The sequence below is a fragment of the Stegastes partitus genome, unplaced genomic scaffold, assembly GCF_000690725.1.
Source record: "Stegastes partitus isolate 25-593 unplaced genomic scaffold, Stegastes_partitus-1.0.2 Scaffold688, whole genome shotgun sequence".
Classification (NCBI taxonomy): domain Eukaryota; kingdom Metazoa; phylum Chordata; class Actinopteri; family Pomacentridae; genus Stegastes; species Stegastes partitus.
The window spans coordinates 207,472-230,514 of record NW_007578419.1 but is presented as its reverse complement, the minus strand read 5'-3'; the positions used below and the strand labels follow the sequence as shown (position 1 = coordinate 230,514).

The 23,043-nt window shown below is 42.4% G+C and overlaps 1 protein-coding gene across 3 annotated transcripts in view; it reads right to left on the bottom strand.

Annotated features, from left to right (window-relative positions):
* inpp5a (inositol polyphosphate-5-phosphatase A) overlaps positions 1-23,043 on the bottom strand; it is a 180,261-nt gene that overhangs the window by 100,904 nt on the left and 56,314 nt on the right. For all 3 annotated transcript variants that reach the window (XR_520513.1, XM_008290645.1, XM_008290646.1), the window contains exons 3-4: positions 15,857-15,957; positions 15,486-15,573 (exon numbers count right to left, since the gene is read on the bottom strand). Coding sequence is in view for 2 of the 3 variants with exons in the window: in XM_008290645.1 (XP_008288867.1) it covers positions 15,486-15,573; positions 15,857-15,957 (189 nt within the window). In the remaining variant the exon portion in view is untranslated. The remainder of the gene's footprint in view (positions 1-15,485; positions 15,574-15,856; positions 15,958-23,043) is intronic.

The window sequence follows — 23,043 nt, the reverse complement described above, 5'->3', positions numbered from 1 at the left end:
AATTTCATTTCGTTGTACTTGTTACAATGACAGTAAAGATTCTATTCTATTCTATTCTATTCTATTGATTGGTTGAACAGTAGGCACAAGTTCAGTCCACCAAGGATTTTCTTGGTTCACTAAAGCCCAACATCACACAAAATCATCAGCAGAGGCGACTGATCAGCCTCCAGTTCATTAAGAGGCATGAACATGATACTAAACATGCAGCTAGAGTCATCTGCAGCAACAAGAAGAGCAAGAAGTGCTGCAACAGAAGGTCTGGCCTTCACAGATCCTGGTTCTCAACATCATGGAGTCTGTCTGAGTTAACATGAAGAGACTGAATAATAATTAATAATAAATTTAAACTGCTGATTATGAGCAGCTATAGTGTGGTGTAATACCATCTAAGCTGGACGTCTGACGTTGTGGTAGATGATGCTCACGCCGTTGTGTATTTTTCTTCCGATACCAGTCTTTCTTCATCTCATGCATGCTTTAATTTTTGCATTGTCATAAACTGCATTCCTAGTCTTTGATAATGCACTGTCCCAACTGTGGTCTACTGTTGACTTAAACAAAATGTAAAATATAAATGCTGCTCCTCTTACAGAGCATTTTATCCCCCTGGTTTGAAAGGCAAAGTTATATTTAATATTAAAACCGTTTAATATTTTACATACTTGATGTGTAGTTCTATTAGTAAAATTAACCAAATCTAAGCTGAAAATCAGGATACTTTAACAAAATTGCTTTACTTATAGTAAAATATCTATAGTAGGTAGAGCTGCCTTTTTCCCCAGTATTGTTAACACCTGTGGGCACTTGGAATAATGTTATACATGTTGATTCCAGGGTTTTAAAATTTTTTTACAGGAAATAAATAATCCAAAAAAATGTAACTTTTTTTTTTCTTTGTATGTTTTATGGCATTATAACTGTGTCACACTGCACAGAAAACATTTCTGAATTCTCTTCTACCCATAGTGGTGCAGTTTCCAAAGATGCAGCACATTACACTGCCATTAAATATTAACCCACAATGAGTAAAGATGAGACAAGAGCAATAAACACCCAGAAAATGCTGAGAGATCAGAGGGTTAGAACTTAGAATTTACCAACACTTTTGCCCAAACAGCTCTACATTTATCCCTCAGTCTGTGAGGGTACATGGGGAATAATATGTAAATACGGGAATCAGAGCATCTTCAATTTCAATAGTATTCCCCTTTTTAAAATTCAGTTCAATAACGATCTCTGACTTTTTAAACTAACAATGACGATACCGGATCTTTAGTTACCCACCGTTGCACCGTTAAAGCATAAGAAATAGCTAACTTTGACAGGTGATATCACTCTCACAAAGTCAAGCATCCTATGCATTGAATAAAAACATGTATACAAATCTTTAGTGTAAATATTTCACTTCAGGCACAGCATTGGATTACTAACACTTCCCATGTCTGCTCAAAGCCCAAGTTTTATTCTTATCAGGCCACTCACTCCAAGAGCCAGTCATTAAAAGCACTTATGTGGAATGTGATTGTTTGAGTATGTTCATTGGAGACAAGTGTCAAGAGGTTGTTCCTACATCTTTAACTACTCCACAACACAGTGCTTACCACAGGAGCCGCAGGCTTTCCTCAAACTGGGGAGAAATTGCTTGGATTTAATGTAACGATTTTACCCTGATATTAACCAGCTGTGCGTGACACAAGGCCCGAGCGAGGAGATCAATTCCCCTGGAAAGTGTCGTCTTCGTCAGACAGGCCGGCGAGCCAGGATGAGAGGGAGGATCACGGACCGGCACTTCCACCACGGAGGAGGAGGAGGAGGGGGGGATGTTTGGATTAGAAGCTGGTGGCTTGCTGCAGGTGTCTCACCCCTGCTTCCTCTCCACCCCCATCGTGCTCCTCCCTCCTTCTGTACATGATACCTGGTGTGGGGCAAGGTGATCCCGGAGGAGGGAGGGGATATATATATACACTTAGGCAGGAGAAAGGTCAGGCGGGCTGAATGTGGCAGGCAAACAGGCAGTGGGGGTCTGGGGGCCTGGGGATGAATCACAGGAGAATTGGTGCATGGCAGTGAATGAATAACCCGCCATGGCTCCCCAAACCCCATTATTTCCCTCCTTCTCCAGCGGGGCCTGAAATTCATGTCTGCGCATGCTGCCAGTTCATTAGGGGGAGGATGTCATTCCTCTTCTGGCTGCGGCAGGACAGGCCAGGCGGGCCCCATGAGGACCCGGCCCTGTTTAATTCCACATCAACCGCTCCACTGAGGGCCTTAATCTCTGCTTGTGTGATCAATACTATATCAGTGTAAATTAAAATGACAATTTTAAAGTAATTAAACCTGTTAATGCTCGATTCAAATGTCATTATTTGCCAGAGGAGAAGCTGAGGGTGGAGGGGTGTGTGCAATGGGTGTGTATGTGAAGGGGGAAGATTTTAAAAAAAAAATAAAATAAAAAAATCTGTCTTTTTTGGGGGGAAGAGGGAGCTAAATTATGAGCCATGTCCGCTGTGACAGGTAAACCGCTTTAACTGGCCCTGCCCAATGTTGCCGCCGCAGCCACCAAAAAGAGGGCTTAACAAAAGCAGATTAACTCTCCACCCATGCCGGCCCAGAGACCTCTCCAATTTCAGAGGAGGATAACCCAATTGCTGAAATCTGATTTGTACAACCAAACCCAATTATGGCCATATTAGATGAGAAGTGGCAGGGAGAGAACGCTTGCCGAGGGAGGCAGGAAAAATAGAGCCGGTGGAAGGGGTGGGAGAGGGTGCAGGGGAAAAAGAAACGTTACACAATAAAAATGCACTTAACTATAGAATGAAGCCCAGCAGTAATTGTGTGATTCGATTATTTTTGTCTCCCTCCTCACTCCGCTTTTGAAAGGCTATTTAGAGTCATTGTTAGAGTGAAATAAATGGGAGCCAACGTTAACCTTGTCCCCGTATGTGTGTACGCGTCTGTGTTTGTGTGTCCCCGTCTCATGTGAAGTGAGGTGATGTGTAAGTGAAAAGGAAATGAAATGATCACATTGTTGGTTGTTATTATGACAGGCTCACAGCCCATAGCCGCCGACCCTCCACTCCTCTTAGGCCGGACTCACCAATTACACCCAATCACTCTGGTTAGGGGCCACACTCGACCCGACAACCACGCTTCCTACTGCAAACCCTGCCTTGCCAAGACGGAGCCTAACATCATTAAGAATCAGAGCTGCACTTTCCACCTTTTGTCTCGTCGTTTTCCTCGCGCTCCTTAAAATATGCCGCTATTCCAAATTACGATGAAACTCCCAAACTGTCTCTGCTGACTAGAGCCTGGCTGGTTCAGTGGCTTGCCAGTTTTATCGACCAATTTAAGCCTATCACAGATATACCGATGTTAGCTATATATTGCCAGATCTTGCTTTCTTACTTTAAAATGACAAAAAACAGAGAAACAGGTTGGTATAAGTTAAAGAAGTGGTGTCATTACATAGCTTGTCCAGCAGAGCTTGCCCAACCCCACTGTTTGTAATACTACGAATCACAGCTGAGCAGACAAACTCCGTTGCTACTTTCACAGCCTGTCAGCTGAGTGGAAGGTAACGTGTTAGCCTTACTACAGTATAACTAGGGATGTTCTGGTCAAGCGCTTTTGGTGTCCGATCCAATCTAAGACGTCTACTGTCTGCTAGATAATACACATTTTAAGTAATGTAGATTAGCTGTAGTAGCTTCTTACTGTTTAATACGGTAGCAACAAGATGAGATTGGCACTTCTATGTTAGCAAGCAGAGAGCATTATGGGAGTTTAGCTCGTAAAAGAGCACCATGACAGAGACTTCTGTGAGGCTAACTGGGGTAAGGCAATTAAACGTGCAATTAACTGATTGGATTTGAGGACAATAACAATCCCACATTCCACAGTAACATCTGACAGTTATTCTTGTGGCTTACTGTAATTTTTCCATGTGAAAACAAATGTAAACTAAGTGTTCAAGTCATCGTGATTGGCCCCAACACTGATTTTACTTGGGTTTGGGATGTCCCAAACTCTAAAAATATTAGGAGTATAACCAATGCTGACATAAACTGTTGCAGACTTTCCAAACTGAACAATTCCAACTACTGAAACCCACTGTTCTAATTGGAGTAAAATCAACTGAAATAATGGTAAAAGAAAAAAAAAAAAAACCCACTGTTCTAATTGGAGTAAAATCAACTGAAATAATGGTAAAAGAAAAAAATAAAAAACTCTGAAGAGTAAATTTCACAACTCGTGGGATCAAGTACAGACAACACAGTTTACTGAAGAGGCATTATAAGGCGTTTTGTCATTGACTTAACATGTTATTGTTATTATACCTAAATATAAAGATGTATTCATCATTAGTCAATATTAAGCGGCTTAGAATAGAATACACAATAAAACATGCAATGCAAACTAGTTCAGATCCAGTTGAGATATATATTTAATTGTCACACTTTATACATTTAAATGTGTAAATTATGTGTTTGTATACATGGTGCATATGTAGACAAATACATAAATTAAATCAGCCGATAAATTAATATTGGAAATGTTTTATTTTGTAAAGTCTCTGTCAGCATCAATCCTTAAAATCTAGCATCAGTCATTCTCTACTGCTGACAGCCAGTCCAACTAGTGAAGCACTGAGACATTCAAATGAAGCAGCTAACAGAATTTCCCTCCTCCAAAAATGCCCATAGCTCAAATTTAGCAGTTAACAAGTCACGGGCTGGCAAAACAAGAGTAGTGATTAAAAGTGAGCCTTTAGCATGGGGGGCGTAGATCGGTCATAGATGTGTCCGTCACGGCTCAGCTCATTCAGCAAAAAAAAACAGCTGTCACTAGACAGAATGATTGTGCGATGCGGCTGTCGCTGCTGTTGAACCACCTCAGTGACAGTTGGAGGAAATCGCCTGAAGCTGCAGTTATTTGGCAGCTCAGCAGCAAATGTCCCACAGTGGTGTGATCGCTTCAGATGAATGACAAAAATTGTCTCAGTGCTAATAATTATTAATGTGCATCCAGCATGATCGGCATTTAGAATGTAGGTGTCGGTTTAAAAACATTTAATCAACCATCAGAGGGCAAATACTGAAAATTTCAAGTGGATTTTCCCTGAATGAAGTGAAACGTGAAGTGAAATGAATTATGAAGACTATTATACTGAAATTTAACTGACTTTGTCACAAAGTCTTTAACAGTACAGCACAAACCCCGAGCCCTGTCCTCAGTGATGCAGCTCCATGAATTATTAAATACATGCCAATAGTGAAGAGATAGAAAGCATCCCCACTGAAAACAACGCCAACCGGTGGGTATTTAATTAGCCGGGTGGGTGCCACTATGCATCCCTGATCATGCAGGGTAAAGGACACCCAGGGGCCTTTCAGAGGGCTGGAGAAAATCTTGACAATGTATTGGTTTGCATCCAAGCTGTCCGATCCATCATGCTGTCTGTTGACTGGTGTTTGCAGAGCCAGCCCTTATTAATTATCAGCTCATTTGGAGAGGAGGAGGTGTCAAGGGTGGAGTGTGGGTGGTAGGCGGTAGGTCCTCTTTGATCAATCTAAGCGATCGTTTCAAAAGAACTCCACTGAGGGTGATTAAGGTCAATTTGGCCTGGCACACAGGATGCTTCCTCTAGAAGAGGATGAGTGGATGCACCTGGGATAGATGTGTGGGAGGTGAGTGTGTTCGCTGTGGACAGCCGATCAGCATCACTGCAGCCTATTGGCAAGCCTTGGTGATAACATTAGTGATTGGTTTCCAGCCTGCAGGCCTGTTAAAATGTTAGGCGCGTTTCATGTATCTGGAGTTTGAAACTCATGTCACCAGCATTAGCCTCAATATATCTACATTCACATAAGCATGCTAACATGCACTGAGAGGCACTCTGACACAACATAATTACAGTTTCAGAAAAAAAAAACAGTCCATAGAAGCTTTAACATTAAATTAGCAACTAAAAAGAATCTTGCATACAACCTGTGGTGGTAAGAAGGGATGTACTAAGGTTTACTGAATTAAATCACAAATACATGATATGAGTCACAAAAGCACCTGATACATATGCCAGTGGTACATCAGAATTCTGTCTTCGTTGATCCCGGCTTTATTTAACACATAAACGCTGGTCATCGTCATTAAGCATTCCAGAAAACTTTGTCATGGTGCCTCTTCACAAGCTAAACCGTCGCAAATGCTCTCGCTTGACAACACGTAACTGCCGTCCTCTTCTGGTTGGTACAGTATTAAACAGTAAGAGGCTCCACCTGGTGGCACAACCAGGTACTACAGCTAATCTACAATAATTCAAGAGTGTATTATCTAGGAAAATGTCACCAGACACTAAATATTAAATGATTTGAATCGGATCACATGCAAAAAAAATCTGATCAGAACATCCCCATTAGAAAGTATCTTAAATCTGCGGCACTTCATTTCATACAGAAATATTGCACAGTTTACTAGTTACTTGGCAAAATCAGATTTTACATAATAACCATATGATCACCTTATAAACTAGAGACCACCTTGTAGTGGGTTTACACCAGCCGCAACACCTGTCAACATGTCGACAGTACTATCCACGAGTACTCAGTAGTCATTCTTACATTATTACTACAATGAGCCAGAGACCAAACAGCAGCCTTCTGTGGAAGAACCCACGGTCTCCAAGAATGAAGAATGTCCGTTCCACCAGCAGCGTGACCAAGAGCACACTTGTCGTTTATGGGGGTTGTGCCCAAGGATTTCCAGGGAGCATTCCAAGTGTGGTTTTTGCCATGATGACACACACACAGGCTGACAAAGTGAAACCAATACTCGTCGCACCATCACAACTTGTAATGCTGCAGATACTGACTGAAAGCATTGAAACTTGACTACTGCTCCAAATATATCCAAATATACATCTATCTATCTATCTATCTATCTATCTATCTATCTATCTATCTATCTATAACAACAATAATAAAACGCTTTCAAAGATGGTAATAGTGGGTAAAATGTTTGCATGCAGGAATATCGGTGATTCTTTTACTTTGGTGTTGCTTCTTTTATTGAAGTAGATCTGAAGGCTACATTTATTAACAATATAAAGTAAACATACAGTAAAATAGGGGACCATTGCAGTAACGTTGTTAAATATGCATTTGTATGGTCTAATGTATGATGCATGTTACTGTGCAGATTTTTAAAGACTGAAGTGTGTGGGGTGGGTGGGAGTCTTTTTTTCTCCTTGGAGAGTGGGGCTGTGAGAGCTGTGAGGGCTCTCAATAGACAGAGGATTATGGAAATCAAAGCTGAGAGATTAGCTAATGGGAATATAATGGCCACTGACTGCCTGGGTCAGCTGGGCCATGCAAATGAAGCAACTATAGCTGGTGGCGGAGGGAGAATCGATATGTATGGACAAAGTGCTGCACGGAGATAGCCCTATATCAGTAACGCCGCTCAGACGTATATGTGTTTGCACGGACAGGCAGAGCAACACACACAGAGTGAGGGCCTGAAGCCAGCAGACAGAAGTGAGCTTTCAGCGAGAGGACCCGGCTCAAGTGGGGAAGAGGAGATATCGCCAGCTCCGGCCCCGCTCCCTCTCACTGATGTCAACAGGCAGCATGTGATTCTCCCCAACGCCTGGCTCTCATCCCCACTGACACAGCACTGAGATGCAGATACTGGTCCAGCCCCACTCTGCACGCTCCATCAAATATCTATTCATCCCGCCTTGGCCAAAAAAACAGAACAAACGTCCTTGTAGACAATCAATAGCGCTGCGACCAGGACAGCCAAGTATTACGACAGCATTTAGACACACTAAGTAGTTTATTTTCCTACAGACTCTGGACAATCTGACATCCGCCATTTAGGGTGTGCGGATATTAACCTTCTTCGGATGTATGAGGTAAAGTGGGTGTCGTAAAATGCAATTGAGTGGGACACATGACAGCTTTCATCATCAAACCAAATGGAACATCGCCTCTCTTATATATCAGAATACCAATTTTGAGCATGTCAGAAAAATTTCAATTTCAGGTGGGAGCGGCGGGACTCCGGCTCCCCGTGCCTGGCCTCTCGCCTCTCATTTTCATTCCTGCCCGCTCGGCACAGCCATTCATCAGGACTCGGGCAGAGGACACCTCCCGCCTGCTCACAAATGCATGGAGCAGGCAATAAAATTAACCTTGTGGCAATTGTTTTCCCACCCGTTTGATGGCCCCGTGTCAGCTCATCTGTTACGGCGGGAAGGAATAAAAAAGTCAAGCTGGGATGTGCAAAAAATTATGACTCGTCGGAGGAGGAGGAGGAGGAGGAGGAGGAGGGGGGTGTTGGTACCTGAATGAAGCCGAGCTAATGCCAGATTATGGAGTCAAAACCCGATCAATCAGTGTTAGAGAGTATGTGAAAAGATGGTTGCTTGTTGATTTGTGTCTGGGAACAATAAAGAGCACTAAGAGCCTGGTAGGTGGGTATTATGAAGACTACTGAGCAACAAGATAGTGTGGTATTTTTACAGGTTAGCTAGCCCCCCATCCCTGACCCGGCCCTTTCACTGGGCGGGCCGGGACAAGACGGAGGAGGGAGGAGGGTAAAGGCGGGAGCGGGTGGGGGGGGGAGAATAAAAATCCTTCAGAGGGTGTTTATTTGCTCTCAACACCTCCTAAGCGATCAATATTTTTAATTTGGGTCCGAGTTATTATTTTTCACATCACTGCGCCGGGGAGCAGAGTAAAGTGGCTCATATTTTAGCACTAAAAAGATCGATATGACAGGCTCACCTTCACTCTGCCCCCTCGGTGGCTGGGGGCCGCACATCATAATGGCCGGTGGCGAGGTACACCCGGCCCGCCTCATGCTGGAATCACATCATTATCTGAGGCTGGAGACACCCCACACACACACACACACACCACAACATCCCACCCTCCACGACAGGACAACAACACCTCCACCTCTAACACAACTGATTTACTCTCCGCGGCGAGATATTGTGCAAACACACACACACACACACACACACACACACACAGGTAGACACTTTATCAGAGTACTGTTTATGAGGAGAGGCTTGCGTGTGAGAGCAGCCAGGTGCGGCGATGATCTGGGAGGGCAAAGGCTCAGTCGTCCACATTTGACTTCCTTGTAATAAATGCATCAATTTCTCCACCTCTTTACACAATCCATTAATTATATCTACATTTTCAGTCAAAATATTTTCACAGAGGGAATGCCCACTCTCTCTGCACCATAACTCACGTCTGATGGCAGATTCATTGATTGTCGTTCAACACATGTCCAGTTTTTTTTTTCCCCACCCCCCCAACGTGCGTGCTTGCGTATGTGTTTATTTGGCTTTGTCACTATATATGTGTGTGTGTGTGTGTGTGTGTGTATGCACTTATGTCTGCCCTGAGAGTATGAGTGATGGCCGAGGAGAGTTATGGCCTGGCGATATTACCGAGCTGACATCTACTCCATTCAAGTGGCCTCAGTCGGTGCCGTACTTCTCACCATATTGAAATAAGAGCTCTCTTAGATTTAGTTTGCAATATTTTAACCTGCTTATGTGCCTGCTGCGGTCTTTTTAAACACAGAGCTGGGAGGCAGAGGAGGAGGTGGAGGTGGAGGATGGCTGCTGCCTGCTAGTTAACCTCTGTGTGTAAAACCAACAGACTGTACACAGAGACCCCTCCTCTATGACCCCACTCTCTCTGGAAAGTATATAATCTCTATATGCAACCTGGTTTTGTTTCATCATAAAAAAAGAAAAAAAGGCCGAGCACAGGGGTGATATAGGATGCAGTTAAAAAAGAAGGGCGATAAATGCGAGTGACGCGCATTTCTGGGCCATACCGTAAACACACTCACGCTGAAACCCTGTCAGCACAGAGGGACACTAAGTGTTCATAAATTCCTGGCCGAGCAGAGCGGTACTGATGATTGTATTACAGCACGCTGCCCGGAGAAGAATTAAGCGCTCACCTCTGGAGCAGAGTGAGGCTGAGCTGCTGGCAGCTACTGACAGGCCTGCTCTACTGACCAGAAATCAGAACGCAACTTTGTCAGGAAAGGAAAATAAATTAGGCAGATCTAATTATTCATTTCATTGAAAACCTTAATATTTACAGCAAGAGCCTTCAGGTGGAGTTTCTGTGCGTTCAGAGACCTTTGTGCTGGGGTCAAAACAGCAACTTGTCTTTTTAAAAACAGCCTCAATAAAGACTTTTTCTATATTCTTAACAGAATATTCCTGCATGAAGCTGTTCTTCACTGCTCCTTCTGTTTAATAACACACCTTTAAATGAGTGTTTTTCTCAAGTCCTACCTGAGCCTCAGAGCTCACTCTAATGCCTGCTGATGCAACACTTGCACCCACAGTTCAGGACTATTTAGTCTCTTTTCTAACTAAACAATGCATTTGTTTCTCAATTACTATGTACAGTGAGTTAGGTTCCATGTGGAAGTAAAAGGCTTATTAAACATCAAGAAAAATATATAACAAGCATCTTCGGGTGAAACTGTGAGGAAAAATACTAGGCAAAGTTTAAAATGACATATTTATGTGAGAAAAGTTTTACAGACATAAAAAGTAAAGAGATGTTTTCCACGGTTATTTTTCCAAGACAGGGCTTCATAAATTAGTTTCTAACTAAATAAAGTATTGCAAAACTCTCAAGATGGGACTTTTTGTGTTTTCTCTGTTATCGCTTGTTTTTGTTGCTGTATTTCATGTTTTTGATTTCCCCAGCACACAAAGTGCTCCAAAAGCAATTTATAAATTAAATTAGATTCCTTAAAATTTTGCCATTTGACCTGAGACTTTTACTGCCTGTCCTTTTTAACAGAGCGTGTTCACTGTAAATGTGCATGTTTGTTAAAATCCTGACTAGTCTAAAAAAAAGATTTGGCCTTCATGATGTAAAGTGCAACATATTTCACATTTAACTAGTGAACTGAATCCTGACCATCACGTGCAGCGTAACAGCTGCAGATTGCTTTCTCCAAACAGTGTAATGCACCGACTGCAGCCTCACTAAAATCCAGTCAAAACACTTTGGCATTCATGCTAGATGACGCCTGCTCTTCATCGAAAGTCTGTTACCATTCAAACCCACTCAATTACTAGATACTTCTGTTAGAATAAGAAGCTGTTGAAGTGTTTTGAATCTTGGACAAAAACTGAGCAGACAGAACACTTTATGCTGAAGACACAGGCAGGTACGTACACACACACACATGTGCAAGTAAACGCACACAGCCATGGGTAAGAGGAGACAGCGGTATCCTGTCAAGGCACAGAGCCTGATTTATCCTCTGCCGCTGCTCTCATTCCTGTCCTGCAGACCACAGACATGAGGGATGCCTTTAATTTCCCATTAAAATGCCCTGGAACAACTGAGGGCTGAGGAGGCACTGTGTGCCGCTGTGTGTCACTGTCTGCGTATGTGGATAGCTTGATTAGACTCGTGTGACAGTGGTAGGTGTGTGTTTGTGCATGTGGATTTGCAGCGTTTCTGTTAAGCTGCACAGACACCAGAGTACAAGTGTGTCTGTCAGGAAGCAGTAACATTAGCGCACATCACTCCACATGACACGGCTGCAGCTCCAGGGCCAGGCCCACGATAAATATTAATGGCCAAGAACAAGTGGATTGGGAGTTGAGTTATCAGGGCGGGCCTTCCTAATTGACATTTTACCTGCTGTATACCTTAACAGGGCTGTAAAACACCAGGCCTGGGCTCAGCCGTAGGGGGGAACGTGTCAGTCAAGCTCTTCCCCGTTACTGCTGCCTTCCTCTGGGAGGAGAGGAGGAGCTCCGGCTGGCCCGAGCTTCTCATTGTTCAGATTCAACATCAAGGTGTTAAATGTAGCGTTTTATCAACAAGACATCATTACAGTTTCATGTGGAGAAATTATGATCCAGTAAACAGACAAGGTGACAGCCTCATCTATCCTCCACGGGATGTTTCTGGTTGGATATAAGCAGTTTGGATTTAGTGGAGAAATCTGTCAGATTTTACAAAAAAAAAAAATTGCATTGCTTTAAAAAGTTTTTGTGAGGTCTATTTTCTAATTTCACAATTTTTAAAAAAGCTTAATGAGAAACTGATGTAATAACTTCTACAGAATTTAAAAAATGACACAAAAGTCCATGTTTGGAGATACATTTTTGGTGTACAAAACCTAATAATTGACTAAATTTCATTACCAAACCAAGCTGATTGTTTATTGATTAACTGGTTCTAATCATTTATTCCACACAATGTCAGAAAGTTTAAAAAAATAAAATAAAACATTAAAAAAAAAACACACATTTACATCTTCAAACTGCTGGTTTTGTCAAACCAAAAATATTTCAACTGTCACTTTTTGGCACAACCATTAAATTGACTAGCAAGTTCACAGTAGATTAATTTTGTCATAACTGAGCTTCACTCACGCGCTGATCGGTCATATTCTCGTCTTTCACAGGCAGAAATGCGGTCCAAGTCACACAGGACAAGCATGTAAACAATCTCCTCGGCCTTCACCAGACACTGGCGACATTACTATACTCCCACTCATCCAAAATATTCACTTGTCTGCTTCCAAAGATACTTAACACACACGTACATACATGAGTGCATACAAAAACACAACACACACTTATACAAATTGGAATCTCTGGACCCAGAAAAGTGTTCCCACTTACATTATCTGAAAATTGACAGGCGGGGCAGACAACAAACAATTATCCCCGGAGCACAGCGGGGGGGGCGGAGGGGAGGAAAAATCGAAGATAGAGAAAACAAATATGGGTGATGTCATCAAAGCTAAATGGCAAGTCCTGTGTGAGAAAGACTGGAGAGTCTATTCATATTTAATGTTGCCAGGATTTCAATATCAACATCATAGAAAGCACATCAGATGTTTCTCTTTCCACTGGCTGATTCACAAAGACGAGCACAAACTGCCAGCTCTATTTGATGAAAATGAAAATTCAACAAAAAAAGGTTAATCTGTAGACAAACACTATTAAATAAACAGCTCATAATGCCGGGATATTAGCGGCGCTTATATGAAATGGCACATAATTATATTTTCGAAAGGCCAATGTTTGTAATATTTTTTTGAAAAGAGCAAATGTGACTCAGTGGGTTCTGTGATTTATGAGCGTTTGTGGAGGTGCAGTGTAGCGTGGTGATAACGCCGAAAACATTGAGGAGAACCGAGATAGACAATTCAGTGATCAGAGACAAACTGGAGCCGCAGTCCATATCTAGACAACATCGATATGTTATTCTGTAGTCCTTCCACATGATCTCCTGGGAATGCGGAGATGATTATCTGATATACCTGTAGTCTGTCCATTGAGTATCTGACATATACATTTAAAAGCCGGTTTCCTTGTAATCCACAGCCTGGTTTAAGAGAACACATCCTCTGCGACCACTGCCAGGTTTGAGCATTTGGCTCCACCAAGAGGCCACATCTAAAACAGCTGTCCAGCCTCAGGATGTGTACAGTCAGTAAATGAAAAGGGTAATTCACCAGAAGTAGTAACAATATCACAGATGTCCATATTCTGTTTACAAGTATTGGTCAGTCACTGGTGTGACAGCCGTGTCCTCCACTTAAATGAGCATCACGCAGTGAGAAACCTTTTAAAAATGGGCCAAATATATTCATCATTATTTGTCTATTCAAGCATTCTGTTGTTAATTAAAGTGACTTCAAACTAATGTTTAGAACCACATGTTTTACTCATCAACCCTGATACTCAGGAAAGAGCAACACAAACTTATTTCCAAATATCTACTGCCACCCTGTGGCCACCGGCTTTTACTGCATTTGGAGGGAAAACAGCCAGCAGCTGAATGTAAAGTACATAGAAGGCTCATATTTCAGGTTTAAGTCTTGTCTACACTATGGTTGAACAATGAATTTAACTTCTATCAAAATCAGAATATGACCAAGTGTAATATTGCAGCAGCTGCAGTTTTTTGTTAAACATAGCATTTCAAATAAAGCTGTGCAGGGCTACAGAGGTGCCCCGGCCTGCAAACCACATTCTTCAGTCGTAAGGGAACACGTTTGTTTGGTACAAACCGCAGCATAACTCTGAGCATCTTCATATTTTTGTGTCAGTGGAAAAGGAATGCAAAAACAACCATTCCAGGTGCCCCTATAGCTCACCTGGTTGAGCGGGTGACCCATGAACAGGGGCTATAGTTTCCCGATTCAGTGGTCGTGGGTTCAACTCCCACTAATGAGCTTTTGCTGCAGGTCTCTCCCCATTCTTCTCCCCCCTTTCCTGTTTACCTCTACTGCTGTAAACAAAGGCACAAGCCCAAAAATATATATAGATGTATATACAACCATTCCCACTAAAGCTGTAATTCATATCACAATCGTATCTGTCAAAATAATCGCAATTTTTTTCTTGCATGTTGTTCAGCTCTAGTCCACACAATACCTCTCTATGCACAGAACAGGATCCCATTCAAGGTTTATGCTATTGATTATTTGCATCAAGCAGCATGTACAAGTAAGCACACTGGTAAAGTCTGCAGTTTCACTGCAAAAACATCTCAGGTTTTCAAATGAGGTTAAGCTACAGTCATTTCAAACCTTCCCCAACCAGACGCTACTGCTGGCCACAAAACTCTAGCTGTATGCCACAGCTACACGGAACATGCATTCACATGATGCAGTACAGTTTTCAGATTATCTTTTTTCTTCGTAAAATGAACACTGCAGTGTCAGCCACAGAGTTAAATGCAACCACAGTGTCCTAGTTTAAGAGCTGTGATCGCAAAATGACTCGTGAAATGACACGCAGAGATGACACCTGTCGTTGTCGGCCTGATTCCTCTGTTGGTGATGTTACAGTTTAGAGAAACTGGGGTCTACAGTGTATGAAAGTGTAACGATTCATGAAACAGACACAACTACCACCATTACTTTAGCCCAACTCTTACTACAGCTCAGAGTAAAATGTGAAATTGACAAACTTTTCAAAAGGTGAAAAATTTCTCCACTTCTGAAATCAAACTTCTGTGTGTAGAAGATTTTCAGGCTTTAAAATGTTTGAATTGAAACTTTCACTTTGTCAACACTGTTTGATACAACTAGTGTGAGGTTTTCTGTGTCTTATACACTGATGCCTCGTGCATAATTCTGTTTTTTTTTCCATCTTATAGAACAAAAAGGAAATTCAAACACTAAACTAAGTGTTTTGAATATATTTACACGTTTGACTGATTAAGATAACGTCAGGATTTTTTAAAATGAGACCACAAAAGAATACAAATAAATCGATCCTGAATTGACTCACCAGCTTGAAGAATAAGCCTGAATGTTGAGGAAGTTAATCGTTGCTAACTCAACACATCAGCTTGGAAGAAAACTACAAATCCCCAGAGTTTGTGTGCGTACATCCCACAGTATGGGATAGACAGTCATACAGTATATCAAACAGGACTTACTGTGAAATGCTCCTGGGATTTGTAGTTCTCATCGAGGTAGACACGGACTCTGCTGTACTCCTTCATGGCATCACTGGACAACAGCTCTCTGATGGAAAGAACACAGAAATATTCAGGTAACATCATTCAAATCTAAAAGAATCAAGGTATGCCTCTAAACTAATCCAACAAATGTACCAGACTGCACACACTCAGTCAAAATTCACTCTGACGTACAGCTTAAATTCCGCCAGTGGGGGGAGTAGTCCGCTCAGTTTAAAACAGACTACTCCCTGATTCCACAAGCCATTAAATGGGTGTTCCCTCATCAAAGCTTTCCCATTACCACCATCATCAAAACAATTAGAGCAAATTATGAGCACAATACTTACGTCACAAAAGTACCCACGTGATGCATGGACGCCTCATAATTTTTCCCACCGACCTCTTGACAGTGCACTGCCACGAAGTGAGGCTTATGTGACTGTACTGTCTGTAATGGAAGAGAGAAGAAGAAAAAAAAAACACATGTCAAAAAGCAGGGAAAGAGACAAACAGTTCCACTTTACTTTGTTGTTTCAGTGCATCCATAACGGCCGTAATAACACCGCAGTACGTCCATTTGCTCATCATAAACAAAACTAAAGTTGAATTATTCAGCCAAGCGCAGAACCTATATGAGTTTGGCGCCTGGGCCTCCACAATTCTTCCTAACTCGACTCTGTGACATGCTACTATATTTACACAAGACAAAGTGCCTTGCTAATGTAGGCAGAAGGCACTTAGTGAGCTTGTTCCACAAGCATAACGTTGGCCCCTCTTCATCTACAATCAGGGATGTGCCTGCAGCACTCTGTGTATGTACAGCAGGGTGTGACAGATGCTCACACGTCACCATTAGTGCTGACACTTCACTCACTATAGCAAGAACAACTGCACTGTTCCAGGGACATGTCAGGGGTGCTTATTACAGTGTGGGCAAGACTCCAGCAAACAGAAAAAAAAATAATAAAGCGGAGTGAAATTTCACATAAACCCATGTGCATGTTATGTAATTAACAGAAATTGGTCTTTACGTATATAAAGTGAAAGCGGTAATATCCACTTCCTGCAAGCGAGCTCACCCAGAGTCACGTGACCTTATGTCGTTTTGCTTTAACATTCCCTCTTACACATAGTGAGGTGTTTGTGAGCACCCTGTCAGAGGTGCTCAGAGTGGCTGACTTCTAATGGAAAATCAATACCACGGAGTGATTTACAGCACTCACAAGCACTCACAGGGTCGGACCTATGGATGGCAGTCAGAGGCTATACATCAATGTCACGGGCAGTAAGGGGGGGGACTACAAACGGTCCCTGGACCCAAACGGAGCCCTGCTACTTCACCAGCGTCCCACCTCAGCGTTGCATTATGCTCACTACAGGCCCAATCAAATAAAAGTAATGTATGGCAGTAACGCTATGGATTTTCCATCAACCTATGGCTTGTCACTTAGCTCGATGACCCGGGAGCGCGGACCTACAGCAGCTCAAACTTGGAAAGATTAGTGCACCTATCAGCTCACGATGGAAAAGGTCACAGTCTCAAGGAGGTTGCTACTAATGTCAGGCTCAGATGTGACGTGTGGGACGTGTGTGTGTGTGTGTGTGTGTGTGTGTGTGTGTGCACTCACGCTCACATGCACACACTTGTTTTCATCGACTGCATTCTATTTATCTTTCCAGGCTGTAAATTCCTGTTTAAGTTGGCAAACAGACAGACTGCAGGTGGTAATTTCATTACCAGAATCACCAGTGCCATCCACCCAAACAGCTTTAACCAGTGACCACACACAGAACAAAGGTCTGAGCAGCATCCAAGTTAAACGTACACTGTTTAACAGGAAATTCTGTTGACATTTGAGGCGAGGAGTGAACGACATATTGACATGCCAAATACTGTATCTATAAAGAGTGATTTTATGATGCATAACAACAGCAGAGGCCTCTCTAAACAACCCTCAGACATTGACAGCTGCTGCGGCAGTAGTGAGAAAGGCCTGTCTGGCTGAGCTGACACGAGTAACAAGAGCACTGCCATATGGGACCGTTTCTCAACCTCACAAGGATGTCAGGCGTTGATGTGTTTGATAAGGAGGTGTGTCCTCTCGTCCTCATTCCCTCTTCTCCATGACCTGATTCTTGAAACCCAAGGAGGTTCCCATTTGTCTAAATTATATATTTGTCAGATTGTACCGCAGGCAGAGGAGGCCTGTGCTGCCCTAATCAAGTCTGATCAAGGTCATTATCTTCCACATTCACAATCCCACACCAGAGTTTTACCTCCATGGAGGAAGTTTTGGCACTAGGACTAGGACAAACACTCAGAGATAACAACGGACATCCAAATCGCTCCTCTTCCTCATTTTACAGTTTGCACTGATGAAGATTTGACTGGATGTGTATTGGAAGACACACAGAAAACAACCATCACGACTTTAATTAAATTAGAAAAGCAGATTTTATGAAGACAACTTGTTTGCACAAATGTTTTGTATAGTTAAAACATGGAAACAGGTGAACTAGAATTTGCAGTTAAAATGGAAGTCCTGAAGGAAGCAGAGGTTTTAGTTTAGGTAAACAATGAGTAAAATGGCTAAAGTGAATGTGATGAAAGGAGTTGAACATTCAGTTTAAGGATCCTTTACATTGTGATTTGTTATATAGCCAATTTGTATTTGACCAATGAGTCTGTGTCTGGAAATGGCGAATAAGACAATAAGACTATTTCTATGTTTTGTTCTGTTACTAAAAAACAGCTATGTTCTTTCTGCATGTCTCCACTGGGACTTTGCTCCACGCCTCTTTGTGATGATCTTCAGATTTTTAAGGTCAAAGGCTTCCTTCAGTCACTCTGGTCTTCAGTTCCCTCCACAGTTATTGGATGGGACTCAGGTCTGGACTGGTTGGGCAGCTCTATAATGTTAATATTGTTTTCTGTTAATTATTTCTTGACCATCTTGGCTCTATGTTTCAGATAGTTGTCTGGTTGGAAGGTCCAATGCTGCCTGAGGCCACGCTTTTCTGCAGACTGCCTGATGTTTTCCTCCACAGTCGTCGACTTTGATTAAACTGCCTGGCCTGTTGACTAAAAAACACCCCCCAACCATCACATTCCCACCACTGGATCTGACTGCGGTTATAGTGTTCTTGGGGTTGACTGCTTCTTCTTTCTTTCACCAAATGAAAGCCACTTCTGTGTCTAAACAATTCCATTTTTATCTCATCCAACTACAGAACTGATGACCAGAAGCTTTCTTCCTTGTTCAGGTGAGCTTTTGCAATACCTGGATGAGCTTTTATGTGCTTGTCTGCAGAGGTGGAGTCCGTCCATGGAGACCAGTTTGGTGCAGCGTCTGATTGACTTGGTTTGACCAGAGCTGCTCAGGTTAATCAGGATGTTCTTGGTGGTGATTTTCCATACGGTCATTTTCAGTCTTGTGAGCAGCCACAATGCACAGCTCTCTCTCAATGATGGACCCTAACAGCAAGCTCACTGGGCTAGTTGATGTTGGATTTATATTGTTGATTCCAGAAACCGAGAACTACTGTATCCACTGGAACTAACTCATGGTGTATTAAAATGCTCTAGTCATGACAGAAATTACCACTTGGAATGGAATGGAAGGTGGCATTTTCTCAGAAATTATCTGCAACTTTAAGCGGTACATACCACCATAAAAAACACTGTATGAACACGCTACCAAGCTCACCAGATGAGGTCCTTTGTTAACTGTTAGGTCCCCACAACTTGCAATTCTTCTTTATGCCAAAGATAAAGTTGGTGCAGATAAAGTTCATTTCATCTTCATAAACAGGCTTAGAGGTGAAAAGCAGCATGATACACCATATCACCTATTAGACACAGAGGAGCCTTTGAGAAGAACTAATCAGAGGAACCTGAATCCTATTTCATGGTTCCTATTTGAGGAAGGGGAATAATTAGAGAAATAAAAGGAGCTGGTGGGCTGACATAAAGCCAGGATTGTTTGTTTTACTGTCCAACTCTGGCAAAACACACATAAAAAATGAAAATGGGAAATATTGGGCTTTATTTACTTTCAGTTATTTTTATTAGAAGATTAAATCAAAAGATCATCCAACACATTCCTGTGTCAATAGGGGGATTTAGGAGTCGTAATATGATTGTACGCTGGTTTTTAAGCAAAACATCTAATCAATGAACTATGCGATGACCTTTAGCACTGACTGTCTTTGCAGATCACAAGACTGGATGTAAGGACTTGACACAATCGCTGGCCTGTGACGGTCCAGGGAAGTTTCCAATGCAAATGGGGCTGAGGGATTTTTCAATTCGGTGCGGTGAAATGCAAAGCACTGTTTATACTACTGCAGCAGTCAAGGCGGAATCTCATTTATCCCAGTCTGCTGCACACACACATGGGGCAGGCAAATGATCCTGATTTGCTAACATGTAAATGATAGAGAAATCCTGAGACGAGGTAGGTCTTAATACAGGATTTGATTGGATTCAAAGATCTTGGAAAATATCTCAGTCCAGTCCTTGTCTCAATATATCAGAGGTTTTAAATAGTTAATCGTGTTATTTTCACTTCATTTACATTGATAGGGGCCAATACAATTCTAAACCTAAATCCAGGTCCCAAGACTTCACACACACCTTGTCCATTAAATACAGTTCTGGTACATCCCAACAACTACTGCATTTTTTTTGCATATCCCTTAATAATACTTCTGTGCTCCTTCCAGTAATTTGCAGTCTGATGGTCATACGAACACGTGAGAGAAAATCTGAATGACTAATAGGGCAAACTTAGTTTCACTTTTAAGTCTTACATGTATGAGTAAGTGCTGGCTGCCAGATGTCAAAATGTTTCTTTAAACCATTAAAACCTGATGCTCAGAGGCAGATTCCTGTAAATGCCTCGCGATAACATCCTTGCTTCTTTTCGAAATGAGGCCTACATTTGCAGATCTCTTTCGATTGTTGTCACCTGCCAAAATATACCGAGTTAAACAAGCTAACACTGCAGAGTTTGTCTAAAGTGCTCCAGACATGCTTGGTATGAAAAAGCCCTGTTCGGAAACACAACCTCTGCATATTGAGTCAAAAGGCTAAAAAAGCTGCATAACAAATATGAGAAACAAAAAAAAAAAAAAAATGAGAAGAACGCATGAGCACTGTTAGCAGGTTTTATGCAGCTGGTGCAAACATGCCTTAGAACTACAGTCGAGGCGTGCAATAGGATAAATAATTATGTTTTTGGAGGAATTCCTTCAAGCTGCTGACTTGAGCTACTGGGCTGCTCACGATGCTGAATAGCTGAGAGAAACAAGACACAACATATATGTGACTACTGCTCACACATACATTAAAATATGCAGAGCAGGTACCGACAGGCAACCTTTTCTGTAGGCGCAGCCCTCCAACATCCAGTGCTACAGCTTTTATTGTGCATTTTCCAAGATGTTGCAGTGGAACTCAAGTGCGATTAGTTTCGACACATAAAATGAGACGGCTCTTTCTTTACAAGCTTGTTAGTCAGCAATAGATGACTGAGAGTGGAATGCACACAGTTGCCTTGGAGCAGCAATGCATGCAGCATTTTGCAGAGTGTTACAGAGTGGATTGGTAAGGCCGCTTTCCATTCTCTTCAATTGTTTCCTGACAACAAGATGGTCCTATGTGAATGAGGCGCTGATTCAATTTACTGGGTGTGAGACCAAAGTTTTCCTGTGTGCAACAGCCGCTGGATGCTCGCCAAGTCAACTCAAAGCAGAAGTCATGTCACTACGCCGCATTAAACACACAATGCGCTTTTCTTTTCCATATCCAGTGAGGTTTTTCTTGTGAAAAACACTAATTTTTTTTTCCAGACGTCGTGACCAAAGAGCAGGCTCACCGGTTGATCAGAAGACACAATGAGTGTATTGTGTGTGCAGAGGGATCACGATGAGCTCTAGCGCTGCGTGGCTGATTGTAGTTAACTCCGGCCGTCTTTGCTGGTTGTTCCCAGCCACACAGAGTTCAGAGTCTGATGCTTCTTTCCATGACGTCAGCGGGCAGCAGCACAGAGCTGGCATGATACTACAGGCCTGCCTGGTTCACACAGGGGCACACCTCTCTCCCTGCATGCTTTTCTTTCCCTCTTTTTCGCCGCACACACACATTAGCAGACGTGACACCTTCGTCTAAAGCACACAAGCCTGCTGCACAGTGCAAACAGAATTCCTCAACACTCGTAACCAGGACATGCTTCTCCACACACACACGCACACACACAGATATGCGTTATGCTCTTGATATCCAACAACGTCAGGGTTAAACAAAACATGCAAGCTGGAATCACCTGGCAAACAACATGTTTTGGCATGTCAGTGGCAGTAATAATTACGAGGAAGAGTAGAGCAAAGTTAACAAAGATTCAGAGGCCAAGCAGCTGAACAGATGTTTATCTGTAGTTTCTAACTTCCAGCTAGCTGTACAGTTTCCAAAGAGGGGGAATTCTTTTGGCATACCGGCGTCCTTTCTTTAAATAGATTCCGATTAGTTGGCCTGAGAGCAATCGTAAAAAATTGCTGAAACTGGAAATCAGGAATGTCCTAAACCAGCTTTGAAGATCTGACAGCCCGTTGAGGTACATTTTAATTAGTTTCATTGGTAGATTAGGCCTGAAGGATGTGTCTACTGCAACCAATCAGCCGCCAGGTACGCTACCTGTCAGCTGTGTTCATTAGAAACAGCAGGGAAGCACATTCAATTCTAGAGAACCACTGACTTTGTTTTTGTTCATTGTCCCTTAGCATCTAGTCCTGTGACATTTCTCAGATGTACAACAATTCTCCTCCAAATTGCTGCTTTTGTTTGAATGCTGCTTTAAACTTCAGTATTCTTTCCAAGAGGCTATAAAAAATCCAAACCAAACCTTCTGGCCAGAACAGCTACAGTCCTCAGTGTGTTGGAGAAGACAGCATATAAAATAAACTTTAAGAAACTGCTATGCTGTGAAACAAACTTTTTTTTTTTCCATTAATGCAGCGATATTTTCGTGAAGTGTTTTTACTTTTGTAATGACAGAACTGTGGTTACCAGAACACGACTGCAGTTCTCGTGCCTATACGTTGGTGTTCTCCAGGTGTGAACGGAATACTCTCATTTTAAATAGTCGCAATATCTGCAGATGGTAGTGTGCTTTACTACTTCAGTTTCAGTGCTCACACAGGCAGTTCCCCAGCTGGGGAGGCAAAAATGTGAGGCATTTTTATAGCCACAATTGTGATTTCAGCACTGTCTACATTGCTGCATGCCATAATTCAAATCACTTGGTGAAGTACAGGGTGCTGTGGTTACACAACTACCTGCTGCTGTGAGCTGGTCAGATACCATCGCTGCGACTAGAACCATGAAAAAGACACGAGACGTCCTCCTTTGGTTGTGACCACTGTGACTGATGGAGGAGCAAGTGTAAAAGAAACACTCTTTGAGACTGGAAGCTGTTGAGCATACCTCGCTAGCTTCCACTTTCTGAATGAAACAGACTTATCAGCTCAACAGTTG